The following is a 22,719-nucleotide window of genomic DNA, read 5'->3' on the forward strand; positions in this document are numbered from 1 at the left end:
TTTTGGCTTCTGGTACACTCGCTCATCTGATGCTTTCTTCGTTCTTTTCTTTCTTTCTTTCTGTTTCAACTAGAGGCTGGCTAACACACAGTGTTCCCGTTTCGTCAGTGCCAGGTGCACAGCACAGAGATTTCTGACAACCCCGTACACTTCCTTTCATGCTTTCTTGAAGGACCGAGGTCTTGCCTAAGATTCCAGAGCTGGTCGTTAGCAAAGGCCAAGATGCCTAATTCAGAATCTACCAAGTTCTCTTGAGGAGCCGTTCCCGACGTTGTAGCGACCCCAAGTTCAAGTGAAATCAGAGCTGAACGTAGTCGTCATCGTGCGTGGCCTTCAGAATCTCCCACCAGATCCCTGAGTGGACCCCCCTCCTTTCAGGGCTTCCCCCTACAGCAGCCACGGGGTCTTCCTTGACCCCTGATTTTGAATGTTCCGGTTAGACAAACGTACGTTTAATTTCATGTCCTAAAATACAGAGAACTTCTTACTCAAAGTGTTGTTGCACACAAAGAAAAGTCAGAAACCCTTCGTTGCAGAGGCTGGGGTTGCCACACCCCTGTGTTTCTCAAGGCTGCGAGGGCATTGGTTCCAAAAGGCCCGGAACAGCAGCCTGGGTCCCTCGTTTCCAGCCACCGGGTGTTTCCTCGACTTCAGATGTGCAGTCTGGGCACCTGCTGCCGCAGACGAGGCCTGGCCTAGAGGATTTCCCCAGCACCTCACTCAGGGTCTGCCGTAGCCCCCCAAACCCCTGACCCCTCCATACTTGCAGCAGTGACTGCTGGTTCTGTGGATTCCATCTGGTCTCCTTGCTGTGTTGATGTCAAGGAAGCGCCCATTTATACCAACCACGACGTCGGCTACAGCTACTCGGATGGCTGGCGATTAGGACAGGTGCCTGGTCAGCAGATGCCAGGCTATTCCAGACGCCAGCCGCGTGCCGAGCTTTGCCCGAGGACAGGTGCTCAGGGCGGTGAGTGTGTTGCTGTCAGCCTGAGCATCGCCAGCCCAGGCATCTCCATACTGCATACTGCAGGTGGCTTCTGTGTCCAGGCAGGCGAGCCACTGGAGACTGGCCGGGGAACTCCGTGGCCAGCTTTGAGGGATCTGTGACTAACTCAAGCATCTTTGGTCACTGCTGTAGTCCAGGAGGCACCTGTGAACCCCCCAGGTGACTTGAAGCCTGCTAATGATGCACAGTTATGGATAAGCATAAATTGTGAAGTTTACGGGAAGCGTTTTTTTTCTCCCAGGTAGAGAAAGCCCAGGTGTGCGGTAGTGCTCAGTGCACGGAGAGGAAGTTTGAGGAAGACGGTGTGTACGGTGGCCCTCTGCAGTTACGATCAAAGCTTTACCGTGTGGCCATTTCATGCCTTTTGATGTTTATACACCTTTGGCGATGGCTTTTCTAACAGTGTTGATACACAGCAAGTGGTAATGTCATACCCCGTGGTCACGAACCAGGTAGTGAGGGATTCAGTGCAAGCGTTTCGTTGGTCGATGCTGTGATGCTATACGGACATGCATGGTCTTATGGCCGGGGTCCTTTATAATCAGAGTAGACCAGAGATTCAAATTTTTCTCAAGGTGTCTCATCTGAATATGAAAAACCATTTCCACGTGCTCGCTCTCTTTTGAATTTGGAGTAGAATCGTTTAGTGAAAACATGGGATTTGGTAGCATCGATCTCATTGGCTTCCATAATTCAGATCTGTGCTAAAATCTATGATTGCGCAGGCCCCAGCGTAGGTAATTTGTACGATGTTTCTCTCCTTTTTATCTACATCACTTCACATTTCTGTCAAACAACACCATAGTGGAGACCCCCTCCTGGTGAACCGAGTGTGAACGTTCATTCGTTCTTTTTTGTCTCCCCAACTCCGTTGAGCTGACCGTTTGAAGATGTGTACGTTTAAGGTCCACGACTTGATGACCTGACGGACACGCACTTTGTAAGATGCTTCCTAGAGCCAAGCTGATTCCCAGATCCACGGCATCTACTTTCCAGAGTATGACACGGAGCCGGGAGCCCTGGGGTGTCAGATGTCTGCACCATAGAAAGTTCTGGAGTGTGTTCTGGAGAGAGTCAGGTCCCTTATTCCCACCTCCTCTAGCCATTGAGGGCATGAGAGCCCTTCGATGGGACGGTGGTGGGCAGGCGTCGGTGCCCCACCTGGGGTGACAGCAGCCTGGGGCTCTATCAGTCACCCTGTCTCCTTCCTCCTCTCAGAGATCTCGTTCCGTGTGTGGCAGTGCGGTGGCAGCCTGGAGATCGTTCCCTGCAGCCGCGTGGGACATGTGTTCCGAAAGCAGCACCCCTACACTTTCCCGGGTGGCAGCGGCACGGTCTTCGCCCGGTAAGTGGTCGTGACCAGGCCCAGACACACTTAACCTTGGGCTGCAGAGAGACAGGTGTCCCCCGCTGGATACCACACGCCACTGACCAGGGTCACTGGTACGCACGGCAACGTGTATGTCTCCCGAGGGCAGTGTGCTGAGAAGTCGCACCCTAGGACAGTCTCAGAGAGACACAGCTGCAGTGACGGAGGGCAGACGGGGCTGGGCTGGGGCGTGACTGCCGAGGGGCTATCCAGGGTGCGGGTGCCGGGCCGCGTCCCGATGGGTGTTCACTGCACCCATCTGTACACGTGGGAAAGCTCACACAGCAGTGCACTCCCAAGAGCGTATGAGGAAGCATGATCATGGAGAAGACGAGCTTATTTTTTGTGTGTGTGTTGCCGTCCAAGGAACAACGTGTGAACAGTGTGTAGGTTAAGCCATACTGAATTCAAGCCAGAAAATCTACACGGCATGTAGATCGGATTTACGATAGATTCTAGATACGTCTCGGCACGCACGAAGCTGCCAAACGAAGAGCTTTCCGAAGAAAACAGGCAAATTACCAGTCGTGGGCCCACGGCTTTTTCTAGGGAATTCTCTTCATGCTAAAGATAGAACAGCATGTAAGCCAGCCCGCCTGGCCTCCGGAGGTGGGAGTAGTCAGCCCGGGCTATGAGTAACTGAATGAGATGACTGTAACCTCTGATAAATGCCGTGAAACAGGTAAGATGTGGTCCCGTGGCTGAGCATGAGAGGGACAGGGACAGGTTTGCAGGGGGCCCACAGCCAGGGGACCCTCTGAGGAGGTGGCACTCAGTTCAGCCCCTGCAGATCGAGCAGGTCCCTCGGTGCTGAGGTCAGCGTGACTTCAGAGCAGGAGGACCCCAGCGGGACTGGAGCCGAGAGAAGGAGGGGAAAGTAGACAAGCCGCCGTGTGGGTCATGGGAAACTGGATGTTGTTCTGAGGCCGGGGCAGCTGCTGGAGGTGCCTGACCTTTGAGCAGGTATCTGATTTCTCTGTCCTAAGCTTTAGCAAGCGAGGTGACACCAGGAGGAAATGCTGCTGTGAGTGTCCCTCCCCTCCCCTGCTCTTCTAAGAGCTGTTGCGCTGGCCCAGGCCAAGGAGAGGTGGCCTGGACCTGGGGTGGGGCTAAAGGGGGGGCCCGGTCCCAGCCACCTTCCAGCAGGCAGCATTGACCATGGCCTGGCCGTGGCCAGAGACCAAGAGCCAGGAATTAAGAGCGAGTCCATGACCTTCAGTCCTAGGACTTTGCTGACCTGCTGCCCCCACCAAACTAGGAGCACTTGAGAGAGGGTGGAAGTGAGTTGGGGAGAACAACTAGCTTATCTCTTGTCTCGTGTTTTAAAACCTGGATTCCGGGGGCACCTGGGTGGCTCAGTGGGTTAAAGCCTTTGCCTTCGGCTCAGGTCATGATCTCAGGGTCCTGGAATCGAGCCCCGCATCAGGCTCTCTGCTCAGCAAGGAGCCTGCTTCCCCCTCTCTCTCTGCCTGCCTCTCTGCCTCCTTGTGATCTCTGCCTGTCAAATAAATAAATAAAATCTTAAAAAAATAAAATAAAATAAAACCTGGATTCCAAGTGCAGATCACACAGTACACATGTATCACACAGCAGTTTCAGCGTGAGATTCTGTGTTCTGAGAAACTTTAATGATGCCAAACAGCAAGTTACTTCTGACCAGATTATCTTCTTTCAAATTCTGTCCTTTCTCAAATGTTGTCTGACTTCATTACAGTTCCTTATTAGAAACAAAAGTATGTTCTTATCCAGTGCGCTCTACAAAATCAGTGATTGGTATTTTTTTTTCCCCAAGGACAATGCAAGATGCCCCCAAACCTCCTCTGTAGACACATCAAATACCCAAATCCCATTGGTCGCTCCTAGCACATGGCGGGCTTTAGAAAAGAATGTGTTAACACACACAGAACATTGCCTTAGACGCTTTTTTAAAAAGCACTTTTCCTTAGATAGAAAATGTCCTCACTGTGTTTTTGTGGCCCAGGAGCCTGTCCATACGCCAGAGGCCTGGAGAGAAGACAGATCCAGCCTTTCTGTATTTGGGGCAGCAGAGACCTGCTGGCCTTCCGTGAGGCTCCGTGGCCCTCTGCCTCCAAGGACTCTGCTAAAAGATAAGGAGGTAGAATCATATTATTTCTGAGGTCCCACTCCAGTTCCAAGTTCTCTCTGATGTCCTCTGATCTCTGGCATTAAGGTTTAAGTATTTCACCATTTAAAAATTGGGCTTCAGAAATAGCTAATATTCGTGTAGTGTGTTGCGTGCGTCTGGCTGTTCTGAGTACCAGACAGATACCAGCTCACACCATTCTCATGAAGCCTTGCGAACGAAGTGCCGTAAAGGAAACTGAGGCACAGGGAGGTTCAGTCCCGCAGTCCAAGTTCATACAGACGGAAAGTGCCAGAGCCGGTGGTCACGTGGGCAGTCGGGCTCCAGATTCCATGTCGTCCCCACACGTTGAGCTCTCTAATCCAGACCTGCAGGGCCAGCTAGTGTCCGAGGTCTACAGATTGTCCGTTGGGTACAGATTGAAATGGGCACCAGAACAGGGTGTGGAGGCTGATCTCGTTTGTGTGGTTTAGTCAGTGAGTAGGTGAATGATGAATGAATGGATGGAGCAGGTAGCCCCCATGGGGTCTTACATACGCTGTTTCACTAGCCCAGCTTTGCACGTGGGCACCCACACGTAGCGGGGTGAGGTGAAAGGACGCACCTGCAGATTCTTACTTCCAGTCCCTGGTGATGGCGGCCACATCCCATAAGACCGGTTGAGAGTGATCCCGCTGGCGTGTTTCTCGCGGCATATCTGGTTAGCGTCCCACAGGCCCCTTAAGAGACTGGAGGGCGCTGTGTGCAAGCTTGAACGCATGTGCTTGTTAGAGTCCCCCCGGGGCGAGGGAAGGTCCCGGTCAGAACGGTAGCACGGCGGTGGGGTTGAGCCTTAGACGGACTTGGTTTCAGGGTTAAAGTTAATGGTGACATTCTAGTAATAGGATTGAAATTAAACAGTGGAAACTGGGGGTTTCGAGTTAGTTTCTTACTGGACTTTCTTCTGTTACCACCACCAAGCTGTAGAGCTGGCCTGTGCGAGTCACACCTTCTCTCTGCTGCCCACTTCCTGGTGGCGCTGCTTTGCGCTGAGTACAGGGGTGGGCGGAGGGAAGCGCAAGTGAGGGGAACCAGGACAGATCAAAGTGCACCCTTCTGGGGGCCCCTGTCGCCACACACCAGGAGGACTGTCGGGCATCTCGTAGGTACCGAAGAAACATTTGAATGAATGAACCGAACCCAGCACTGAGCAGAGCACAGAGCTGACTCATTGAGGCTACGTACAGGTCTTTCTCTAGTAACTGGACAGAAAGATGTTGCTTCGCATTTAGGAGTTAAGAAATGACTTAATTACTTAATGACTTAGGAGATTCAGAACCACTGTGTGAGTGGAATTCACAAAAGCCATTGAAGCCATCAGGGCTTAAAGGGACCTCGGAGATGTGTGAATGCAATCCTTTCATCTTACCCACGAGCGGTCCAGGTTCCAGAGCCCTGAAGTCACACCGCAGGTTAGGGATGGGGCGTGAGGTGAGGCGTGGGCCACTCCGTAAGCCCCCAGATCCCAGGCATGTCGAATCTTTAAACACACGTGGCTGTACGTGTGTATTTCTTCTTATACAGCGAGAGTGAAAAACATCTCCCATCTCATTACCAAAGGAAGCCGTCTTATCATGGTGGACCCCTCTCTCCCCTCCCCTCCCTTCTCCCCCTGCCCTCACAGACCTCTAGTGCCCTGGGCTCTCACCCCACAGCGGGTCAGGGACCTCGTTCCACAGCCGCCCGTAGAATGTTCCAGCGGCTCTGGTCATCCATTCGTTTGATCATGTTCCTGGCGATGGTCTTGGGTGTCTAAATTTTCTTTTCTTGCCATTATAAACAATGCTGCAGTGAGCCTGTCTTCAGCCTAGTACTGTCCTGGAGGTGCGCTTCTAGAAGGGGGAAGTGCTAGATCAGAGGAGGGCGCGCGCTCCTTCATGCTGTCCTGCCTGTCTCCTAAGTGGCGCTCTCAGCAGTTCATCTCCCGCACGGAGAGGGAAAGGGCTCTACGTCGTGCTGTGTGATAGTAGACGATATTTTAATGACTGTAGCTCAGATCATTTGAAAGGCTCACCATTTAAGAGACCTTTCTGGTAGAGGAAAGGAATTCTTGTCAAAGGTGAACATTGCCTCCCTAATATATTTCTTTTGGAAGAAATAATGTCTTCTATATGGGACCTTAAGGAAGTGCGAGTCTGCTTGGGAACCGAGTCCGGGACCTGGGAGCAGAGAGGCTCACTGTATGATGCTGCTTCCTACGTGCCCTGAGGGGAGTGCGGGCAGGTCAGATCTGATGCCCGCACTCGTGGGAGCCTTGCACACCAGCCCCATGTGCAAATGTAGCTTGTTCCAGTGGCCTTAATTGATCACGCGTCATGGTTCTGAGATGTAAGCACGTGGTGTTCTTGCCTGTTCCGTCTCCGTCCCTCCAGCCCGGTGTAGTTGGCGGGAGCCCTGGATGTGGGGCTTCAAGCTTTTCTCCCCTTCCCACCACCAGTCCGTGTCCAAGCCGAACAGCTCAGGTCTGCAGGAAAAGTCTTTTTAATAGTACTTACCTATTTTTACCTTTTCCCAGAGCTGTCTAGTCACGTTGCAGCCATGATGAGGAGGGCCCCGGAGGCCAAGGATTCCTTGGCTGTCCTCCCCCGTGCCAGCCGCCCGTGCGTGCATGATGCAGGTTGCCGTGGTGATGCTCTGTGTCCTTCCTGCTGGTCCAGCCTGAGTCTTTTCCTCCCAGGACCTGCCCGTGCTGCGGGTCTAACTCTGCCTTTTGCTCTTCAACAATCTGTTTCTATGAAAGACGAGAGGGCGCGTTCCATTTGCTCAGTAAGCACCCGCTGAGTGCCCACTGCCCTCCAGTCTGGGCCTGGGTGCCAAGCGGGGACAGCCTGCTCTCTGCATCCCTGCCACCGCTGCCCGCCCGCCTCGGGGGCCCTTCCCAAGTAGCCCTCCAAGCAGACAAGTGCACAGAGTGACACTGACAGGAAGAAGGCAAATCCCAGCTCAAGAAGCTTTATTTTGTTTCTAGTAACACCCGCCGGGCAGCAGAGGTCTGGATGGACGAATACAAAAATTTCTATTACGCAGCAGTGCCTTCCGCCAGAAACGTTCCTTATGGAAAGTAAGTGTCACTTGAGCCCTCTCATGCCACTTTGCTCGGGATCCTGGCAGGGGGTGGGGGAGCCTGTGGTCAGCCCGCACCCACGAACCATTCTGCTGCCAGAGGCGAGAACCGTCATCCAGGTGTCAAAGCAGGGGCCTCTGCTCAAGGCCGGGCAAGGGCCCAAGGCAGGAGGCATGTGGGAGGTGGGCCAGGGCCGCGGGGACAGGAGCGTGGACAGTCCAAGCTCTGCTGCCTGCCGCCGTCCCCTTCCCATCAGCAGCTTTCCAGATCTGATGTAAGGCGCTTGTCCATTCTCGAAATTGGTGAAGGAATCTTGTTTCCCTCTCTTCCAGTATTCAGAGCCGCCTGGAGCTCAGAAAGAAACTCAACTGCAAACCCTTCAAGTGGTACCTGGAAAATGTCTACCCAGAGCTCAGGTAAGCCGCCAGGGATCGGGGCCTTGCTCCGCGAGGGCTTAGGAGCCGTGGATGTCAGCGAGGCGGGAGGCCCCGAGAGGTGACCAAGTGAAGCTTGTGGCCCTGGTGAGAGGCCGGGAGCTGGGGATCCCAGCGAGGGCTGTGTGTCCTCACCCCGCAGCTGTCCCTAGGCACCTGAGAACTGGTGGCCTCCTGCTGGGTGACCTTCCCGTTCTCCATAGAGGCGGAAACGGTCCCAGGTCGCACCTCATTTAGCTCACACCCTACTGGCGAGAGGATAAAGGCTATTGTCTCACTCGCTCTGTAAGTGGCCCAAGGGGCAGTGCCCAGCCTCCCCCAGCTCTGGGCCCTTCCTGCGCAACAGGTGCCCCTGCCCTGCCTCCCGGCGCTGGAGCCGAGGGCGGTGCTGACATGCACAGAGACCAAAGAATGAATCCGCTCCCCCCTCCCTGCTTCGCTCCTGCTGCCCGGATGCCGGTGCCCATCCTGTGGGCCCGTGAACAGAGGGCGGCACCCAGCAGAGCCCGGAGACTGGACCCCCGCCTCCAGGCTGCGTCGGGCACTAACGCCGGGCCCCGCTTCCCTCCAGGAGACTTCCTGGTGGCCGAAGTGCTCTTCTGCGGCTTCTGTCTACACCCGCTGCCTCCTCTTGCACTAATGGCCACTCCGCTTCCTCAGGGAGCCCTTGAGACCCTCCTCAGAGGCCTGCGGGTCGCGGGTTTCAGGACCCATCCGGATGTCTTCCTCGTAAAGGGATTGCCAGACGGGTTTTGCTTTAACCTGGCACGTTCCTCCTTTCCCAGCGAGGGCGTGGCTCCCACGCAGGGGCAGCCAGAGTCACCATTATCCTTCGGGCCAACGGCTCCTTCAGAGCCCTTGTCCCCGAGGTTTGTTTGAGCGTCCCCTAATGCGGCTGTGCCTCCTGGCCGCTCTTCACAACCATCACCCCCGCAGCTGTCCCTCAGCAGCGGGGACAGCAGGCCTCCTCCTCCCTTGGGCCCCGAGAGCAGACTTGGTCACCCGCGGGCAGCCGCTGCTCGTTGTCTCTCGCCCAGCCTGCATGGCCTGCAGCCCCGTCGTGGGGACCACTGTCCCCACAGTCATCCGTGATGTGGCGGGTCCTTCTGCCAGCCAGAGTGACAACACGTGCAGCTTCGCCCTGTGGACGCCCCTGCTGTGGGGTGCCAGGGGGCCTGTGCCACTTGTCCAGAACACTGAGTCCCACACTGGCGGGGGAAGCTGACCGCCCACCCGCGCCCGGCAGGGAAGACACCAGCCTGACATTCGTGTGTCTGGTGCGCACTGCCGCTCGCTGGGCGCCCCCAACCCCGTGCCCCAGGCCCTGGGCTCCACGTGCTTGCAGTGAACGGTCTTACGTGGTACTTGGAACGGATCTGCGTCACAGGTGCTGTGCAGTAGGGTCTGAGGTTGGGCACAGCGAGAGATGGCACAGAGGGTGTGGGGCCCAGGCTGAGCACAGACCCGGGTGGAATCCCAAGGCAGGTGGCCCCCGCGCGCGGGCTGTTCCTGTCGGTGGCGGGCTGCCGGACACTGCCACCCGGCTTCTCCCCTCTGCCAGGTAAAGGTCAGATCCCAAGTCTGCCAGAAAGCCCACGGCCATGGGGACTCAGCTCGTGAATCACTTCTCTGAAGAACTTCCAATAGGCTAACAGTGAGGAGTAGAGGAGCTTTTCCTTTCCAGAAACGTTTTCCTGAGGTGGAATGAATGCTTCTCCAGCTTGAAATCCTCACTCCGGGTTCGAAATCCAGGACGTTCGAGAAATGCCGGCCGGCTGACGCAGCCCGCCTGTGGGAGGGGGGTTCCTCTCCTCAGGGTTCCTGCTGCCAGAGACGGCCTCACCGAGCAAGGGGGTGGACGGTGGGAGCCGGGGGGCCTGTGTAATTAAGCAGATGATTCTCCTCTTGCTTTCCAGGGTCCCTGACCACCAGGATATAGCTTTTGGGGCCTTGCAGCAGGGAACCAACTGCCTGGACACTTTGGGACATTTTGCTGATGGCGTCGTTGGAGTCTATGAGTGTCACAATGCAGGGGGGAACCAGGTTTGTGTGGGGGTGGGCTTGAGCCCCTGCAGGGAAGGGGCCCTGAGCTTATGAGTCCTTGCTGCTGCCTTTCTCCTGTGACCCAAGGTGTCTGAGGTAGCATGTGGCCCCAGCTGGTCACCCACAGGCAGGCAGCCACAGGCTCAGGGTGGGATGCCCCAGATTTTGACAAATACGTGGAGCCTGCCATCAGCCTCGGGCCAGCCTCTGCCACCACAGCAAGGGACGGCGCGGTTACCACCGACATCCGGCATCCCTCATCAAGGCAGGCCTGCGAGGCTCGTGGCCTTCCTCTCCCCTTCCTCCTCCTCCTCATCTTCCCGCCACCTCTGTCATCCCTCTGGCATGTGCTTGTCCTTAAAGCACCTGTTCTGTGTCTCCATCTGCGTCTGGTCTCCGACCAGCTCATAAACACCTGCTCGGGTCCCAGTTTTAATAGGCACGGACCCTGTGGCTGCTGCCAAAGTCATTATCAGCCCCTGCCTGTTAGATAACACTGGCTTAGATAGAGAATATTAACAATTACTAGCTTCAGTCTGACGCACACACACAACTTGTCCTGGATGCATAAAGCCCCACACCTTCTGTCCTCACTGAAAACAAGACAGAGAAGGGAAGACCTGTTGGGCCTAACCGTGGCCTATATGTTCCAGAGGACAATGTTCTGCAAAAGCAGTTTTCCCATAAAAAAATGATAGGTATTTGGTAAATGTGGGCTTTGTGCCCAGAAGAGTCTGGGTCATGCTAGGTATTCTTATCTCCTTGAAAACGTGCCAAGCTCTCAGAGGACCTACAGTTTAAATGGGGCTGTTGGGGAGTGGGGGGGTTAACCAATTGTATCCCAGATTTACTGATCACAGAACCTCCTTTAAATAGAACTCTCTTTAAGAGAGGGCACCTGCTTTTACGTAAAGTTGGTTGTTCCGAATCCCCCCAGGGAGTGTCTGGGGGGACTGCGACCCCCAGATGTTCCGTCCCCTCTCTTCACTTGGTGATATCATCTTAAGAGTTGCTTGGACCGGTCTGGACATTCCAGTTAGACAAGGGAGGGAGAGCCGTCTTCAGGCGGCGGCCAGGGCTGGCCCAGCGCAGGAGGGCCACTCCCGGGCTCCCAGTGTCTCACCTCTGTCCTTAGAGCCCGGCCTCTCAGTCCCGCGCGTGCTCCCCGGGGACAGGCTGTGAGCGTGGAGTGAGCCTCCAGCCAGCCTCGGGGTGCAGCCTGGTTTGTGGATTTTGAGTGTTTCAAAATGTTAGGAGGTGTTAGGAGTCAGCTGGAAGGAGGTCTGAGGAGGGAGGCAGGAGAGTAGGAGGGAAGACTCGAGTCAGGCTGAGTTTGTTGGGTGGGGACAGGAGGGACGGAGGGTGCTGTGCCTGCCCAGAATGTCTCTGCGTGTCCTTGTCAGGCCTTCGGTCCAAAACTCACTGTGGTTCAGCTTTCTGCTGGGGACGCCGTGGCTCCGGGTCCTACCAATGCGCCCGGCGGGGCACACGGCACAGGTCTGCCTGCAGGAAGCCGTGCAGGGGGGAGCAGGAGGAGGTCTGGGGCTTCGGTGTGAGGTAGGGAGGCTGAGGGCGCTGGGAGACACGGGGTTTTATCTGTCTCTGGCCAAGCCGGGATGAAAATACCGAAGGGTTGCCTTCCAAAAAGGGAAGCTTTGGGCGGCCTGGAAACGCAGTGGATCCCAGGAGTCTCCGGAAGCTCCATTGGAAGCTCCATTTAGGCTTCGGCGTCAGGGCCGTGCTTTGGGGCCTGCTAAGCCCAGGGCGCTTCTGGGCCTGGTGGCCAAAATTCAGAATTTGGTAATGCACCGGTCAGCGTGTTAGGATTCAGAGGAGGCGCGGCCCCGCGTTACCTGCCGTCTGTATTGTGAGACTCAGTCCCATTCCAGGCTGGCCTCACGCGTCTCCCGTTTAGTCCGGGGGTTTCCCCTCGGTCACGTGTGCAACGTTCTGATGATTCAGTGACCGTTACGGGGTCTGCCCTTATATTTTAGCAGCTCTGACCGTGCATTTGGAAGGGAGGTATGGGGGCCGATAGTGAGGGATATCCTGTTGCCCCCATCTTGCCCTCCCCCGGCTCAGGTGCCAGCTTTGGTCCTGGGTGCCGTGCGTGGCTCTTGTCCACATGGCATGGCCTTGGGGATGGATGGTACCTTTTACCCCGTAGCTGGTTACAAAAGCTGCCGTGGCCTGCGTGGTCACCCCCACCTGTCATGGCTGGTGGCCGTGGCTCTGGATCCCCAGGTCCTGCCTGCAAGCTGGTCTCTGAGCCCACAAGCCCCGCTCTGCAAGCCCGTGGGGAGGCTGACCAGCCCGGCCTGCCTGGTGCATTCCTCCCTCATGCCCATCTGCCGTGCGGTTTTGCATAGCTCTCCCTTTTCGTCTCACAGCTGTCCTAGTTAGAGTCCCCTTGTTCATAGCCACGGGAGTTCATTGATGATGAGTTGCCCTCAGGATGCCACTTGCGGGGGAGGAGGAGATTGGGAAGGTGCAGGAGGCCACCCGGACGCTGCTGCTCCCAGCTGTGTGCAAAAGCGACTGTGCTGGGCCATGGCCACGCCCAGACCTGGGTAGACTTCAGTTGTCCCAGTGCTGTGCCTGGGGCTGTCGGGCAGAGCAGACAGCATGGCCCGTGCAGAGCACTCCGTTTCCTCCTTTTTTCCCTTTTGCTCTTGTGAGACCCTCACTATTCTCACACTGGGCCGGAGCTTTCCCTTGCTGCAGGGATGTCTGCGGAGTGCCGGCTGGGCCAGCCGCAGCATGCTCCGGGATCCTGGACAGGAGCACCAGGTCTTGCCCATCCAGGGAGCAGGTTTCTGCCATCTCTGAGCCTGCCTCCCATGGTTTTGTGCTGGAATTACCCCGAGAGCTTTCTGGAAATTCTGATGTCAGGTCTCCCGTCCAGAGAGCCTCATTTCATTGGCCTGGAGTCCCAGAGCACTGGGGTTTGTGAAATCTCCCAAGGCGAGTGATTCTGAACGAGCCACTGTACCATGAAGGTTTTCTAGCAAGGGGGGGTCCACACCCGTGGGCGGCAGGCTTCACCCACACCCGGGGCCCACCCTCCTCCGCGGACCCATCTTCGGCCCAGAGAGCGGCCCAGACCAGCCCCACGAGGCTTGCCCGGTCTGGTGAGAATGTCCTCTGTCTGCAACACCCGGTGCGGTTCTCACGGACCCCATGTGGCCACAGGGCACTCAGAATGCAGCCGGTGTGACTGGAGGTCAGGTGTTCAGTCATTTGGCTCGGCCAAGGTGGGTAGTGGCCACCACATCGGGCAGCATGGGTCAGAGGCGGCAGGAAGCCTGGGCTCAGGCTTGCTGCTCGCTGGTGTTCCGACACGTAACCCTCCTGTGAGTAAGTCCCGTCCGTACCGATGGAAAGAGAAGCTTTTTTGAGTGCTGTGCCACCTGGGTGAGAAATGAGAGGGTGAATGGTGTTTCCTAACTGTAGACACTGTCCTTCTTATCTGGTTTCTGGCGGAGCCTCAGCAGACACTCAGGAAATGGAGAAATTAATGGCCGTGCTTTTTTAAGAGTGGCAGCTCAAAAAAGCAATTCTTAAATATTTATGAACTTTATTTTACAAATTCAGATCATTGAAATGCAACAGAAGAACAAAGTGGCAGCCAGCTCTGTTGTTTGCACAGCTGAATTCGTTTTCCTGGAATTCAGTGTAAAGTCTGCCGTAAAATAATTAAACACACAATAGCAAGAAGGTTGTGGAAACATTCGTACGTGAGCTTTTCCCTGAGTACCTGCAACCCTTCCAGTGTCTTTTCGATGCCTGCTTCCAAGAAGCATCTAGAAGCTTCCCCACGAGTGGGGGCGGGCTGGTGCCGGTACTTCATGCGAGCACCGAGCCTCGCTGGAGGCATGATGCGCGTCTGAGTGAAGGAAGGGCGGGGTGCACGGTCCTTCCTGGGGGGCTTTGAGTGCCACCCTGGGATACAGGTCACACTTGAGTGCCTGTTGGCACCTCGGAGGCACTGGCTGAGGGGACAACCTGACGGTAGGTTGGAATCGACCCTCAAGGGCGGCGTGGGGCCCTTCCCAGAGAATGCTCTGCAGCGCTCACTGCCAGGGGCCGATGGGGACCGGTGGGGACAGGGCCCCGTGCTCTCGAGTCTGAGAGATGCTGAGGAAAACAGTGCCAGCAGGTTCTTCCGTGCTCAGCCTCCCAGGGCCTCGGAGGGCCTGCGTGTGACTTTGCAGAAAGACACGTGGCCCAAACTCACCGTTCCCCAAACTTACTTGACCTGAAACAGACTTCTCATAGAATCCCTCCCAGAGAACACTTTGGGAAACACTCATTAAAAGGTGAGAACATTGAAGCCAAAGAAAAGGAGGGGACCGGCCCCCGTCTGCCTCCCTGCTAGGAGAGAAGGAAGCTGCGAACAGCCCAGGGGGCTTCTCCAGAGCCTAGGTGGGCTGCCTGTCTCGGGCAGACCATCTGTTCCAAGGTGACCGAGGTACTGAACAGTGAGGCTTCTTTAAAAGGTAACTTACTCCCTCCCTTCCCTCTGTCCCCTGAGAACAGAAAAAAGAAAGAAAAATAATTTCTTCATAGCATTTAATAGCGTCTCAAGTTGCACAGTACATTTATCCGTGAGTGAGCCATTCTCCCTGCTGGAGAGCCAGCCCCGGGAGGTCGGGGCCTTGCCTGTCTGTTCACGGCCATGGGCCGGGCTCTGGGAGGGCACCTGAGGCATCGCGGGGCGCCGTGGACCCTCAGGGAAGGATGGCTGAGTCCTGGCAGCTTTCCTGGGCGGAGAGCAGAAAGGCATATGCTGGTAGGGCGGGTGTCCCGGTGGAATTCTGGGTTGGGAGTCGCCTGGCTGCTTCTGGATCCTGAAGGCTCACTTGGGAATTGACCCCTTTGAGAGGGTCAGGTCCTAGAATGAAGGCTGGAAGCTGTCTCCTCCCGTCCCTCCTGTGGCCCCGCCCAGAACCTTCTGCCTGGGGCCTCATGCCCCCTCCCCCATCTTCTCCATTCCGCCCCCCCCCCCACCCCCCGTCCTGCCCTTTTAGACTGTCTTATAAATGGTTGTGCTCTCAGCCCTTAGTGTGTGTGTGTGTGTGTGTGTGTGGTAAAAATCATAAGTAAGTTATTTTAGCACACTCTGGCTCAGTGTTCCATCTCTAAGATGGGGTAATGGGGCCTAGCGGTGCCCAGCACACAGTAGGCACGGGTTAGCACGAGGGGTGTGTGTGTGAATACCCAGATCTGTCCTAGGGCTCAGGGCTCGGGAGTGTCAGCAAACCAACTCCCTGCGCAGCGAGGCTGCACGCTGCGTACATCGCTACATGCTCCATGTGTAATTTTCATCTTCACACATCACAATCCACATTCGTCAAGGCTGTTTCCAAGCCACACCGCGGGGGGCAGAGTCTTTCCGAAATGATGCAGGTGGAAACGTCGACCCTGACCCGCACCTTGGGGGATCCACGCATGGGCCACCGTGTTCCCAGCCTGGTCCGTGGTAGAGCCCTGGGCGTGGCGCTCCGATGCACACCCCGGTCTGAAACAGTTCATACCATTTATCTTAGTTACTCGTGTTCTCAGAGCGCTTTTGCCACATCAGTCGGTGAACTCGGCGCTGCCCTGGGCAGCCCCCCTTCCCCCCCCCCCCCCCCCCCGGCACCTCCAGGTGGAGATCAGCCCTTGGGCAAGAAGTCACGTGTCAGCCCTGAGTTGGCTGGGGGGCTCGGGATCTCTGCTCGGCCGCCTGACCCTGGCCCTCTCGAGCCCCATCACTCCACAGCCCTGTGTGTGGCGCGGCCCTGACCTCCGGCGTTGTGTTCCAGGAATGGGCCTTGACGAAGGAGAAGTCGGTGAAGCACATGGACTTGTGCCTGACGGTGGTGGACCGGGCGCCCGGCTCTGTCATAAAGCTGCAGGGCTGCCGAGAGAACGACACCAGACAGGTAGGAAGCCCCTGCCCCTCAGCCCAGCCTTCCCGCAAGCCCCCTGTTCCCTCAACCACCCCACTCCTTTGTCCCGTCGGGCTGCCCTATCGGACCTTGGCTCCGGCCGTCCGCCGTCTCCCACCAAGCTGGGGAGCTCCTGGCCTGCGGCAGGTGTTCCGTGAACCCTGTGCCGGGCAGACGTGGGGTCGGGATGCTCGTGCTACGTGCAGGCTGTGCATGCTCGGGAGGCCTCCTTGCCTCCCGTGCGCACCGGCTGGGGCAGCGTGCCTCCTGTCCTCCGTCCTCGGCCCCCCATGGGCCTCTCCACCATGCTCGCCCTCATCCCGGGGTATGACTTCCCTTAACTTATTTTCTTCAAACATTTATTCATTTTTTTAGAGAGAGGGATCATGAGCAGGGGGAGGGGCAGAGGCAGAGGGAGACTGGCAAGCAGACTCCCTGCCAAGCGTGCAGCCTGACACGGGGCTCGATTCCGCGACCCCAAGATCATGACCCAAGCCGAAATCAAAGTGTCGGAGGTCCAACTGGCCGCCCCCTTCCATAGCTTCTTGACTGATCTGCTTCTGTCTGTGCCTCACCCCTAGCAAGACTGGAGGGGAAGGGGCCACATTTGTATGTTCAGCTCCTATGAGGGTCTGGAAGCCCCTTCACTAGGTAGGGCCCCAGCGCCTCCAGGTCATTGCCTCCTCTCCACGCCGTGCAGGTAAGCGGAGCCGCTGGTCCCTCCTCCAGTCCTTCTTTGTAGCAGCCTCTCACACGTGCGTGTCCTGAGAGTGTGTGTCTGGTGGTGCCGGCGAACGTGGGAGAGAGGCGGGTGGTGGTGCGTGTGTTGGTCTGAGCGCTGGCCATGACCACGGGAAGCCCACCACGATCTGCCTCCTCACACCCCGGCAAGCGGAGGCACACACCTCAGGCCCGGGAGCAGGGAGACCCCGCCGGCTCGTGGCTTTTCCACAGAAACAGAAGCCCAGGGGGCCACGCAGGTGCGCGGCCTTGGGGGGGCCGTGGACACGGCAGGGGGGACCTCGACCCAGATGCAGAGCCCGCCGAGAAGTTAGCACAGCACCGACCTACAAATAAGTACTAGAAAAGAAAGCAAGGCTCATCACCACGAAACCAAAGGGGGTGTTTTCGTTCTGTTTCACTCCGTGTGCTGATGAACCCACGGCCCCGAAGGAGAGACCTAGTGACAACCTCTCTCTCGTAAGCCACCAGTCGGCTGTTGCTTATTTCTGATGACATTCTCGTTCTTTCCACCCCACCGGGTAATTCAAAGAAAAATTGCCTGTTCTTATTTATTCATTAAATATTTCTGCTTTTTAAATTTGCAAAAATGCTAAACGAGGCAGTTCAAGTGGATGAGACCTTATACACATACACACTCTCTCTCTCTTTCCCGAGTGTCTGTGTATTTATATCTTCCGACATGCCAATGTGGGGAGCACTGGCTTGTCTCCGTATGGTCCCTTTTTATGAAATAGTGGATATAGAGAAATGGAGGCACAGAGCCGACCACAGCCCGGAGCCTGAGTGGGCTTCTTGTCCGAGACAGATTTTACCGAAGGGGAGGCGGAGACCCAAGGAGTCAACATCTCCTCTCCCGTGTCGCCTGGGAGGACCGAGGCCGGGACCAGGTCCCTGGCTTCGATCCCGGCTGTCAGGGAAATACTTGGATCTGTCCATCCCTGGCCTGCTCGCGGGGTCTGTCCCCGGCTCTGTGGAACCCCAGCCTGGCTTCTGATGGACGCTTGAACCCCTGGAGGAGTTCAGTAGGAGCGCGCCTTATTTCCAGAGCGGACGGGTGTTCCTGGTGTGATCCCGGTTCTTGGGAGGCATAGGACGCCGCGGAGAGGCTCACACCAGGGGAAGGGAATGCCCTGCAGGCAGCTCTCCTGACCCCGAGACCTCACCGGGTGCGGAGCCCTGTGGCCCTGTTTCAGCAGGGCCTGGAGGGCCCAGAAATCTGACCTGCGATTAGAGACAGAGCTGGAGTTTGATTATTTTTTTTAAAGACCTTCCATTTAGCGGAGGCTTTGACACCTGACAGGCAGAGCCCCTCCAGAGAAGGGAATCAGATTCCATTCATTCGACATTCTTTGTCAGGCCTGATTCCTGGCCACTCCGAGCAGCACAGGGCTGTCCGCACGGCAGGCCACGTTACATGACAACGGCGGAAGCCAGAGTGAGGACCGACTGACAGCCGGGGAGCCGAAAGGAGGGATGATGGGCAGGCAGCTGTGACCTCCCCGTGCTCGGCTGATTGCACTGATTTCACTGTTGGCAGAAGCTCTGGGTTCGCGGCGGCCTGAGTATCACAGGGCCCTCGTGAGAACATACCAGCATCCTGTTCTCCTCGTGCAGAAGGCCAGTTCTTAGGGTGCCGGGTTCCTCTCTCCCTGCCCTGCCTCCTCCCCCCCACTCCCCCCACCCCCGTCCATTTGCCCTCTGAGAGGAGGCCCCTCAGCTAATTTTATCTCAAAGCCGCAACTTCTTGCCAGCTGGGCTGTTTGGTTTCCAGGCACGTCTGTGTGTTCATGTTGTGCGTGCATTTGCCGAATCAGGGGCCGGGGAGGCAGGAGGAAGCGAATTCAATTCCACGGTGTCGAAAGGATTTGCAGAAATACTTACGGAAAGGAGCTTGAGTGCACACAGTGTAAAAAATTAATTAGAATCACAGACTCTATTAATGAAGGGAGAGCTTTGGGGAGAAAAAAGTGTGATCGTTTTTTTTCTTTGACAGAACAAACAGATTTTTACATGGGGTAAACGACAGGGTGGGGCCTCAGACTTCCCTCAGGCAAGGCTGTGGGCTTTGTGTTCTTTCTTGTTTGCTTGGCGGATGGGTCAGGTGAATTGGTGAGTTGCTTGGTTTACTCCTCGGCTGATTGAGTGTGGTCAGCTGGTCGGTTGAGGGTGGGTTGGTTGTTAGGTTTGGTCTTGGTTGCGGGGAGGGCGTACACCTTCGAATAAGGAGACGTCAGGCCCTGTGCTCACGGAGTCGCATTTGGAACTCAGCAACATTGCTTGGTCCCTGCCGTGCAGAGTGCCGGGGACCCCGGAGTGGCGGAGACAGGTTTCTCAGATCCACCAAGGAGCTCACAGACTCAGAGAAAACAGACAGTATAGAAACGGTTTCCTCAACATGGTAATTCTGTCCACTCAGGCATCTCTTTCCCTCTCGGCTAGCCTGACACCATTCCCCTGGTTTAATTGAGCCCGAGGCCCTAAGTGGCAGCGTGGAAGTGCCAGGCCACGGCCTCCAGGCGGGGTTGCCTTCCAGGATCCAGGGACGGGAGCGGGGGTCCTCTTTGAGCTGACTCAGCTTCCCAGGCTCCTCTGAAGACAAAATAGCATCAGATGAGGCCTTCTTGTGGATGAATGCACATTCCCCCCGGGAGGCACTCTAGCTCGAATTCTCGGTTAATGACAGAGGATGGGCAGGTGCCCAGAGCGCTGGAGCTTGGATGAGGGGTGGGGCAGGACACTCGGGCCCTAGCAGGCCCAGAACGGAGGTTTGGAGTTGGAAACCCGGCAGAGAGCAGAGGTTTCTTTCCTGGATGCTCAGCTGGCCCTGGGGCTGCTTGGTCTTGGGGCAGCGGCTACCTCCTCCATTATGATCCGAGATCCGCCCCCAACCACCAAAAAAAAAAAAAAAGTCTTGGCATTTTTGCTTTTCATGTAGCTAGGAGACCCTGCCTATGGGTCTGTCCCCTACCGTCTCGTGTGCGCTGTGACCATAAGGCCCTCTCCTGTCTCCTGCAGAAATGGGAGCAGATCGAGGGCAACTCCAAGCTGCGGCACGTGGGCAGCAACCTGTGCCTGGACAGCCGCGCGGCCAAGAGCGGGGGCCTGAGCGTGGAGGTGTGCGGCCCCGCCCTGTCTCAGCAGTGGAAGTTCACGCTCAACCTGCAGCCGTAGGAGAACCCACCAGGCGGCGCCCACCGGGCCCCCACACCGGCCGGCTGAGTTTGGAGATCCCGTTTTCGATTATGTTTCTTGAACTTTCTGCGAAACTATATACCTCAGTATTCCATCATGGTCGGAACGTCGGAGAACGTGTGCGAGGCACGGGGCCTGGGGAGACGCCGAAGAGGCTGGGAAAGAGACCCGCTCTCCTTGTCTCACGGGAGGCGGCTGGGCCCCCTTTCCAAGGCCGCCCCCTCCCCCCGCCCACAGCGACCCCCCCAGGGACGGCCGAGGCGCAGGCCCCAGCGCGGGGCAGGGAGAGCAGAAGGGGCATCGCTGCTGTGTCACCGTGAGGAGCACTCTGGAAATCTCCATCTTTGATCCCATCGAAATCATGTCTGGTTTCTGCAACGGTGACCCGAGTCATTTTGCAGGATTACGTCGTACGTCCCTGTCCCCGCTCCTCTGTTCCCGGCTGTTTCCCAGCACAGATCCCCTCTTCCACACGATGTACTTGCTCTGTTTGAATAGGAACTTTCCACGGTGGGACAGTAAATATAAATATATATAAAAGAAAGAATGTACGGTCAGTTCCCTATGGTTTCTGTAGGTCGTCCTCATCTTGTAAATTTCCCACAAAGCAGTTAGTTCACGGCCAGAAGGAAGAGGGACGGGGCCCTTTGGGACGGGGAGAAGGTGGCCTCCAGCACCTCCCCACCCCGGAGCCCCACCAGTGAGCAGGTGCTGCGGGGGCCACTGGGGGCTTCCCTGCCACTGGGCCCCAGGAGGCTAGGGGTACCGGGGGGCCCCTCCACTGGCTTCAGCTTGCAAGCCCCTGCTCGGTGTTGGAACCTACTTTCTGTGCCCTTGGTATCTGGAAACCTGGATGGGTTAATTTTTTTGACAAACATTACTTTGGGTCTTTTTAAATTAAATTTTTTTTTCTCTTAGGAAAAAACAAAACAAAACCCAGGCTCCCAGCTCCCAGTAGGCGACAGTAGAAAGCTGTCCTGGGCTGTCATGGGGCGAAACTGTGTGTGTCCCGTGAGCTGGTCCCTGGGCTCTGGAGTCTGGCCTGCCCACGCTGTCCCTCCCTGGCCCAGGGGCCTGCTTTTGGTCATGGAGGATTCTGGGCACAGGGCGGGAGGCTTGTGTGTTAGGAAGCAGATGTCAGTATAAACCACAAGCCGGTTAGGAACTAGAAGTCATGACAGGAAGAGATGCCCAGGAATGTCCCTGCAGCAGCTCCCCTTGCCTTTGCGGGGGCCCCACGGTGATAGGGCAGTCTGGGCCCCCTACGGAGGGGCCCCACCCTCCTTGCTTCTCCCCTTCCGCATGCGCGCCTGGTCTCAGAGAGGCTGGCCACCCCGCGTGGTGGGACGTGTGTCAGAAATGCACGTCCTCGGGCCCCGAGTGGAGGGCCCGGGAGGTCACGGAGTGAGAGGTGGCCCCAGAAGATTCTGCTGGGTTGATAGTCTGCAAAGTGCCAGTCTCTTCCCTGCCCGTTTCCCGTTTCCGAAAGGGAGCACTACTGTTTTTTCTTCCTTCATTGAAAAAGGCCCATGTATGTTTGCTCTGGGTCACTGGGCTCGGGCGTGGAGGCGTGGCTGGGGGACTGTCCTGCCCTCCTTTTGGCCTCTGCCCGGCAGGCGGATGTACGCTCAGTGGACAGGGAGGCCGTGGCTGGGTTACCGCTGCACACCTTGTCTCAGAGGCCGGTCTTGACTACGGGGAGGCCTCGGAGAGAGGGCCGGGTACCCGCGCAAGGCTGTCGAGTGCAGTGGGGCAGGAGGCAGACTCAGCCCGGGCACCTGGGTCCTCCTCTCAGACCCTGCCCCTGTGAGCCACTGCCGGCGTTCACCAGAAAAATACCCCACGGCTAGCAAACACATTTGGCTTTGAGGTGCAACAAATTCGAATCAGGTCCTTGATGCGTCCTTTCCTCGCACACCCGCACCCCACCCAGAACCCTCACCGCGCCTGTACCATCAGGACGGGCCCACCTGGCCCCTTCTGGGGTCGCTCCTCCACCCTGAGCTAGGGGTGCGGTGGCGGGGGGCAGCAGCCTGGGACCCCGTGGGCCTTGTGAGCAGAGGGCGGCTGGGCGGGCTCCCTGGAGGTGAGCTATGTTTACAAGACAACAGTGTGCCAAAGTGACTTCCTGTGGTTGCGTATTTCTTAGTCAACGGGATGGTCCCACCCTCCCACTCCGGTTTTTACAAGTACAGATTCTCTCTCCTAAGAGCCCTTTGAGCAAAGTGCGGCGAAGCTAGTTGTCCTCTCTGTGGTGGTCTTTCTTACGTCTTCATCAAAGCTAAAATGATGGTCTCTGTGAGTATGTTTTGCAAATTCAAAATATAGTTTGGTAATTTTTTTTCCAGTTGATTTTTAAAAAGAACTGCTGTACAGAGCTTGTACTTTGTCCATTTTATAGATGGAAACCATCCTTGAAAATTGTTTAACTTAAATAAAGAGAAGATACTTTATAGATAACACTCTCTGGCAATGGCTGCAGTCATTCTTGGTGCGTTACCGGGGGAGGGAGGGTGACTGGCATCTGGGGGTGGTGGGGAGACGGTCTGTCTTCTCTGGGGCCCACTCCATGACCATTTCGTTCTTTTTTTTTTTTTTAAGATTTGGGGGTTTTGGGTTTTTTTTTTTTTTGGTTTTTTTTTTTGACAGAGAGAGAGTGAGCACTGGGACACAAGCAGGGGCAGGCTTCCCACCGAGCAGGGAGTCTGATGTGAGGCTCGATCCCAGCACCCTGGGATCATGACCTGAGCCAAAGACAGACACTTAACCCACTGAGCCACGCAGGTGC

At 56.5% G+C, this 22,719-nt stretch overlaps 1 protein-coding gene across 1 annotated transcript in view; it reads left to right on the top strand.

Annotated features, from left to right (window-relative positions):
* GALNT2 (polypeptide N-acetylgalactosaminyltransferase 2) overlaps positions 1 to 20,861 on the top strand; it is a 181,189-nt gene extending 160,328 nt beyond the window's left edge. The window contains exons 11-16 of the mRNA XM_046026557.1: positions 2,228 to 2,354; positions 7,490 to 7,582; positions 7,918 to 8,001; positions 9,936 to 10,062; positions 15,870 to 15,989; positions 19,755 to 20,861. Of these exons, the coding sequence (XP_045882513.1) occupies positions 2,228 to 2,354; positions 7,490 to 7,582; positions 7,918 to 8,001; positions 9,936 to 10,062; positions 15,870 to 15,989; positions 19,755 to 19,910 (707 nt within the window). The 3' untranslated portion in view covers positions 19,911 to 20,861. The remainder of the gene's footprint in view (positions 1 to 2,227; positions 2,355 to 7,489; positions 7,583 to 7,917; positions 8,002 to 9,935; positions 10,063 to 15,869; positions 15,990 to 19,754) is intronic.
* The last annotated feature ends 1,858 nt before the right edge of the window (positions 20,862 to 22,719 follow it).

The sequence above is a fragment of the Meles meles genome, chromosome 13 (genome assembly GCF_922984935.1).
Source record: "Meles meles chromosome 13, mMelMel3.1 paternal haplotype, whole genome shotgun sequence".
Lineage (NCBI taxonomy): Eukaryota > Metazoa > Chordata > Mammalia > Carnivora > Mustelidae > Meles > Meles meles.